General features: G+C 34.7%; 1 protein-coding gene across 1 annotated transcript; it reads left to right on the top strand.

Annotated features, from left to right (window-relative positions):
* The first annotated feature begins 2785 nt into the window (after positions 1 to 2785).
* On the top strand, positions 2786 to 8056 carry LOC110296643 (vomeronasal type-1 receptor 90-like). The gene is made up of 2 exons (XM_085840575.1): positions 2786 to 2901; positions 4523 to 8056. The coding sequence occupies exon 2, from the start codon at positions 4575 to 4577 to the stop codon at positions 5505 to 5507; it is 933 nt and encodes a 310-aa protein (XP_085696701.1). The 5' UTR covers positions 2786 to 2901; positions 4523 to 4574; the 3' UTR covers positions 5508 to 8056.
* The last annotated feature ends 269 nt before the right edge of the window (positions 8057 to 8325 follow it).

The raw sequence follows: 8325 nt of genomic DNA, 5'->3' as shown, positions 1-8325 counted from the left end.
TCTAATAGATACAAAATACAAAGCACAAACACACTCATACACAAAGAAGGACACACACACACACTTTCAGTGAACATTTTCTTATCTTTCCCAAACTCACACAACACAACTTATGATGAAGCTGTGGATCTGAATGCTTCCCCACTGTCTCTGCAGTGACAGTGCTTCTGCTGCTGCTTCATCTTGAGGCAACTGGCTCATAGTGTGAAAGTGAAATAGTCTAGTCAGTGTCTTTGTGCTTATAGACCTACACTAAATTCAATTTCTGAATAACAATTCATAAATTTAAGTTATTTAAGATTATCAGGTAAATATTATGAATTAGTACTTATTTAAAAAGTAATAATTTCTGCTGGCATTATATATTTCATAAAAATTTCATGGAATGAATTTGAGTGATTAAGTTCTTCATCATTATGAGATTCCTAAAGAATTTGTCATGTTGCTGACAGAGGACAGTACATCAGCCAACAATTTCACTTGTCACCTGAAAGTCACATGCTCACTTTATGTTCTCTCTGAGCAGATCTCTTATACAGCTTTTAGGTCATTACTCACTATATGTGGTGAAGCTTAAAATGAAAATTATACATAAGATTTAGTATATTTGCATGTTCCTTGTGTTATTAAATTCCCAAAATGTAGAATACAAGATTCCTCTAAATTCATAAAGCAAGGCTGTTGTAAAATCATATATTGTGATAATGAAGAGCAGAGAGATTTTTTTTTCATGGAAGAACTTAGAAATTTTCATGAAGTAGCTTTTTCCATCCTCTTTCTTTCTTTCTTTCTTTCTTTCTTTCTTTCTTTCTTTCTTTCCTGCTTTGTTCATTGTTTTTGTTGTTGGTGTATGCCTCTTCAGATAGCTGGCTGCAGACTGCTAAGCCATTTGACTGCGCCAATCAGGGTGGTCTCTCCACTATTATAAATGGTTATGGATATACCCTTGGTTTTACTATTTACAACTAAAGAATACAAGTGAAACTAATGTGGAGGCCCCCAAAACTGCAATTTTCTTTTCAAATACAACACAATTTTTCTGAGTGTCTATATTAACAACACATGTACATATTTATGTTTTTACCTATGGCAGCTATAGCCATTTTTCATCAACTCTCAGCTCCAGTACGCTCAAAAGAAAGATTCCAGGTGATGAATTAGAAGATGCATCATTTCTGTAAATGATAACTATTTACCAAAGCAATGAATATGAAGTAGAGAATTTGAATTCATATCTTTAGGATTAAAACTACATTTTAGATTACTATATTTTACCTTATTATGTGATTATCATTTCATACTATTGAGGTGGTATATTAACAAATTATTGATGTATAATTAATAATTATGTTACATGATTTATCCATTGTACTTTTAAAACTAATCCTTTCTCTGTGTGTGTGTTGGGGGGTAACAGAGTGACACACATATAAGCGCACACACATGAGCACACATATGCTATAATCCCATAAAATGACTATAAAATAGGCACATGAAGAAAATTTGTCATTGCTGCATGGCTGTTATCGTGCACAATTGGGCTACAATTCTTACAGTTTTGAAACCAAGGCTTGAAATAAGCATTATCTGCCAGGAACATCTAGGAGAGGCTAATACCTAACAGGTTATCTCCCTGAGGTGGTTTCAACATGGGCTGTACAACTATGGTATATGAGCCCTTCTACACAAAGCTGAAGTAACTACATGTTAGGAAAGATTTCTGCTATTAATATTATATATATATATATATATATATATATATATATATATATATATATACATTTCACCAAGTATTAGCCCACACTTTTCGGCAGATTTATTCAAATCAATGAAGATGAACTGTGTTGTAGTGATGCTGCATAGACAAATGGGTCATTTCTTAATTCTGAATAATGATAGAATTAAGAAATAAGAATTACTCAAAAATATTAGTAATTATAAAGCCCTTTATAGTGAGACTGTTATTATAGCCATTTTTTATAAGAAAACTGAAATTAGAACTCTGCTGGTCTCCAAGTGTAACAAATTGCTTCTGAGATAAAAACAAGGTATTTACAACCTAGAACACATTCTAAGTGACTGTAAAACAATTAACTGAAGGCCATAAAAGAAAATTAACTGATGACTATAGATGCAAGAACAGAGGATAAAATATTGGCTGAGTTTCAATGATAACTTAGTACAGAAATTATGTTTTTGTTTTTGTTTTTTGTTTTGGTTTTGGTTTGTTTGTTTGTTTTAGCTTTAAATTAACCTGGAGAGCTAGTGACAGATAATGTCTAGTCTTAATGAGAATAGGCGTAAACATCTCTGTTGTAAATTTCTTACACAATTTATGATTTGAGTTCATGTATAAGCTCATGGTAAAGCTTTATCATGTGATCTATTCCCCTAGGAAAGGTACAAAATAAAACTAGGAACAATTACATTATATGACATTATTACTGCAGAGCAGAAGGAAAGAGCAGGATTAGGAGGAGAATTAGAAGATGGGAAGAAGAGTGGAGTAACTTAGAAATATAGAGAGATACTTATAAATTAGGAGAGGATAGTCTGATAGATTTTCCCTTCTTTACTTTCCCTCAGAAATAAAGATGAATATAAGAAGAGAGAGGTAGACAGAATGCAGAGAGAAAGAGGGACAAAAAACTTGCAAAGAAAGCAGAAAGAGCAGGCAGTCTTCTCCTTAGCATAGGGCAGAACAGTTCTGTTCTGAAAAAAAGGGCTTAGTCTAACTAAAGAGAATAAAGCTTTTTCTTACAGACTTGGGTTTAATTCATTTACAATGAAAGGGTAGAAGGTTTTTCTTTCTCTATGCAACAAAGATTGGAGTTCATCTTTCATCCAGATTGAGTGAATTCTTTCTGTACTTACACTTGGTCTATTGATCCATATGCTTATGTAAGTATAGCTGTTTGTATGTAAGTAAGTAAGTAATTATGAGAAAAGTAAGTACCTGAGCCTAAATCGTATCATAAAGGTATATGAGTGTATATTCATGAATTTGTAGATGAATGTATGTGAGGTTAGGCATATTTTCTTGGGTAAAAGATTTTTCATCTGTGAGTGACTCTGTTCTCCATGTTCAATAAAAGTTTATTGGTTTAAACCTCCTTCCATCCGGACAAGCTAGATGTGAGGCTTCTGAGCTAGGGAAAATACCTATCAATTAATCCTTTACTTAAAACCTTTGCTGTATTACAATGAGATGCTAAAGGCCAGATACTCTGCTGTTTCTGGAATCAAAGAAACTCAGACAGAGAGGCCAACTACTGTTGCAAAGTAATATATACCTAAAACAGGTAAATATTTTAAAATTAAAAAGCAACCCTAATTTTTTTCAAGACCAAGTCTTGCCCCCATGGATACTCTTTACCCTTGGCTACCTTCAAGAGAGAACAAGAACTCAGGAACTGGCCTCTCACAATTATCCTAGAGCTTTGTTCATTTACCTTATTTTACATACATGTATTTTTGCCTACATGTATTATGTGTGCAAAACTTGCATACATTTCATACAGGGCAATACATCTCTGTGAATTAGAGTCATGATGGTTCCAAGCCATGATATCATTCTAGAGAATCAAACCCAGGTTGTTCCAAAGCAAGAAGTGCTCTTGACAACTGAGCCATCTCTCCAGCATGAGTCTGAAGCTTTTAAAAGTAGAACCTCAATGTGTAGTAAAAATACGTTGGTAAGATAATCAGGAGCTTGGCTCTGGCAAATGGGATGATCCATCCCTTTGCAAGATTAAGTTTGGGGGGAGCTAAAATTATGTGACTATTAAATGATTGATTTGTGGTATCATATTAATGGGTATGTTACAAAATGATCTCTGGAGGTAAATAGGCCAAATAACTAAAATAAGAATTAAATATAATACTGTTGAGTGAAACTGTAAAAGGTATGTGGATACTGATGATATATGATAATACTGGGGAACTTGTTTTCCACTGCATAAGAAGGAATCTCTTTTAAAACAGAAATTTGCTAACAGGATCAGTATCTGGTCGTCTTCAGTGTTTCATATTTGACATAATGTGTTGAAAACTATGTTTGTCTTAATGTTATATATTGCCCCTTGCTAGAGGCTCTCAGCTGCACATCTTCAGATGTGATTATGCAGCATGTAGTAACAACAGAAACCAGAAAAGCAAAATAGGACCATTGCAGGGTAGGCAAGGGAGCTGGAAAAATAAAGAGCAGAAAACCAGAGTACAGGTATCAAATAAGAAAAATAGGAAAAGGGTGCCTTCTTAGAAAATGGTAGGAGATAAATACTAAACAAAGAGGTACATAGGTAAAATATCATCATGGAAACCTAAGAAGCAATTAGTACTATATTCTATTAACAATTTATATTTTTTCCTCCAAAAAGGATAGAAAAAATGCATTTTTCTTGGTAGCTGGAAGTTAGTGCTTTAATCTGAAGTTCTTTCTCACAAAGATGTTGGGATGGGGACTAACCTGGGAGACATCTAGGAACATTCATAACCGTAATAATCTGTTACTTTTTTTCAGATATGTGAAGTAAACCTCTATTATGCTCTTAAGATGAATACACACTCCACTTATGTCCTTATTCAAGAATGTTCTTTATTTCCAAGCTGGACTTGGAGTTTTAGCCAATATGTTTCTTCTTTTTTTCTATACTTTCATAATCCTTGGTCACAGACCTAAACCCACAGACCTGATCTCCTGTCAACTGACCTTCGTTCACATAATGATGTTCCTTGCTGGAGGGGATATTTGGCTTACAGACATATTTGAGACACTGAACATTGAGAATGACTTCAAATGTAAGACACTATTTTACATAAGCAGGGTGATGAGAGGCCTTTCTATCTGCAACACCTGCCTCCTGAGTGTGGTCCAGGCTGTCACAATCAGTCCCAGTACATCACTGTTGGCAAAATTCAAACGAAGACTGAAAATGTACTTGATCTATGCTTTCTTCTGTATTTGGTCTTTCAATTTGCTCTACAGTAGTAACCAGATCTTATATGTTGGTGGTTTTACCAACTTAAGTGAAACCAACCAGATGAAGGTCACTAAATCCTGTACACTCTTACCAAAGAACTACATCATCAAAGGATTGATTTTAACAGTGTCAATCTCCAGAGATGTATTTCTTGTAGGAGTCATGCTGATCACAAGCACATACATGGTGATAATCTTGTCCAGACATAAGAGGCAATGCAAGCATCTTCATAGCATCAGCCATCTGAGAGCCTCCCCTGAGAAAAGGGCCACCCAGACCATCTTGCTGCTGGTGGTTTTCTTTGTGGTCATGTACTGGGTGGACTTCATCATCTCATCCTCCTCAGTCCTGTTATGGAGGTATGACCCAGTAATCCTGACTGTTCAGAAATTTGTGATGTGTGCCTATCCCACAATTACTCCTTTGGTACAAATCACTTCTGATAATAGAATAATAATTATGTTGGAAAACATGCAGTCAAAGCACTGCCAGAATTTTTTTAAATGTTTTTTTTTCTTTTTTTAAAGACCTATTAATTTATTTTACTTATATGTATAAGTATCATGTTAGCATGCATGCATGCACTGTATATTCCCAGTGCCCACAGAGGTAAGAAGAGTACATAGGATCTCCAGGAATTACACATACAACTGGTTATAAGGAGTTATTCTGTGCAGACCCAATTATTTTACTTCTAAAATACGCATGCTTTGGATTTTTTTCTTTTTTCTTTTTTTATTACATATTTTCTCTATTTACATTTCAAATGATATCCCTTTTTCTTGTTTCCCTTCTGAAAACCCCTATGCCCAATCCTCTCTCCCTGCTCACCAACCCTCCCTCTTCTGCTTCCTGGCCCTGGCATTTCCCTACACTGGGGCATAGAACCTTCACAGGACCAGGGGCCTTTCCTCTCATTAATGACCAAGTAAGCCATCCTCTGCTACATATGCATCTGGAATGTGTTTCATTTTTAACTTCAATGGTTTTAGTAGCAAAGCAAGGTTCTTCATATGATTTAAATAAATTTAGTGGTATTATACATATATTTTTTAACATTTCTGTTTCCAAGCACTATAGAGTTCTTAAATTAATTGTGTACAATAAGTTGATATTTACACATAAATTCTCTTTCTACATTTTACATTTTATCATAAATGTCTTTTTGATGCTGGAGTTACAGAAAAGAATTTCCTTGATGATAGCCCTTTTGAAAAGATTTGAATTTATGCACATAAATAAGTAATAGTTTCAATATTTTATTGTAGCTGTAATTCTATTCCCTAATTTCTCTGGATCCATAAAAATAATGTGAGTATAAAAATTCAGATTTTTCAACAGTTACTTAATTAGTTATATAAAAAATATGTGCCCATGTATTTATATATTTTTCTATCTAATTATAGAAATATTATTGGTAAAAATTATATATACATGCATGTTGTACAATGTATTTATTGTGTATCTGTATGCATGTATGTATGTATGTGTGTACAGCTACAAGATATGTGTATATGTGCACATGGAGGCCAGGAGACAACCTTGGCTGTTGTTCCTCACATGCCATTCACCTTGTGTCTTTATAGAGTATCTCTCTGTCTATGATGTGGGTGAAGATCATAATATCATGGCTCTTCCAGTTTCTACTTCTTCCGTTCTGAGATTAGAAGTATTCACCACCATACCCCCCACATATAAAATTGTTCTGTTCTTTTATTGAGAAAAATATTCATATACTATAAAGTGTTTTTAGTGTTTCTCCTTCTGCTGTTCCTTATAGTTCCTCCTCACCTCCTACCCCATCCAAACTGACATTTCTTTCTCTCTTTAGAAAATAAGCAGGCCTCTAAGAAATAACAGTAAAATAAACTATAAGATAAAAGAAAATAAATAAATTAGAATAGGACAAAACACACAGAAGAAAAATGTGCCAAAGCAAGACACAGAAACACACAAGTTCTCACAAAGAGATCTCATAAAAATACAAAAACAAAAGTCATAGTATATAGGCGAAGGATCACACTAAAGACTTCATTAAGACTGTTTTGTGTTGTCCATCTACCTGTCAGGCATAGAGTCTACTCTTAAGAGTATTGTGTTTCTCCAGTGAGACTACTATGAAGAAAGGTTAATTTTTATTTGCAAATTGCTTCAAAGGCAGACAGCTGTTTGATTATGGAGGGGATGTGTATCAGTTCTACTCTAGGACACCACAGGCACACCCCAAACAGTTCCTGTGCATGTTGTCACAGTCTCTGAGTTTATATGCATGTCCATTTTAATATATTTATAAGGATTTGTTTCCTTGATGCTTTCTATTCATTCTAGCTTATTCTAGTCTTTCTACCACCTTTTCCACAGAATTCCTTGTGCTCCATGGAGAAGAATTTTATGGAGACTTTCCATAAAGGGTTGACTGTCTTAGTGTCTCTTACTATGTGTATTTTCTAGCTGTGGGTCACTCTATCTATCTCTATCGTCTGGAGGAAGCTTCTTTAATGATGTCGGAAGCAGACTCAGGTCTATGAGTTTAGCGGTATGTCATTAGATATCATTTTTATTAGTAAAAATTTTTTGGCAGAACATTAGTATTGCATTTTCTCCTTCATCTATCTCATTTCAGATTCTTATAGTGCTGGATATGGTTTCAATCTCATGGATTTCATGCTTTAAAATAAACAGATTTTTTTTGTTACTCCCACAAGTTTCGGCCTATTATTGCATGAGCACATCTTATAGGAATGACACACCATTGTAGACTGAAGATTTTTTAGATGGGTTGGTGTTGACCTTTCTCCTTTGGTAGTATGCATGTTTCCTTCCATAACCATAAATTCTGACCTACAGGAGTAAGGACTGTAGTAGTCACCACCTTCATTTTACCATATTCAATGAGTTGTGCAATTGCTGTATTCAAGAATATGGCTTTAATGTCAGTTTGTGGAGAACATACAACAGCCTTGACAATACCTTGGGCTGTTTGGGGGTTCCCATAGACCCCATTTAATGAACAACTCAATTATTTAGAACTGATTGCTAGCACTGAAAGCTTCATTTGGAGATGTAGGATTTCATTAGGGGTTTTGTCTCACTTTTTATGTGGCAATGTAATTTAAATTGTCTTTATATGTGTATATATTTTGAAAGCATCTACTGTGTTTAGTTTTGTTGTTTTTATTAGGTATTTTCTTCATTTACATTTGAAATGCTATTCCAAAAGTCCCTCATACCCTCCCCCCCCCCCCACTCCCCTACCCACCCACTCCCACTTCTTGGCCCTGGTGTTCCCCTGTAATGAGGCATATAAAGTTTGCAAGACAAAGGGGCCTCTCTTCCCAATGAT

The sequence above is a fragment of the Mus caroli genome, unplaced genomic scaffold (genome assembly GCF_978045245.1).
Source record: "Mus caroli unplaced genomic scaffold, Mus_caroli_1 scaffold_7, whole genome shotgun sequence".
NCBI lineage: Eukaryota > Metazoa > Chordata > Mammalia > Rodentia > Muridae > Mus > Mus caroli.
The sequence above is the reverse complement of the archived record's forward strand: the minus strand, read 5'-3'. Positions and strand labels throughout refer to the sequence as shown.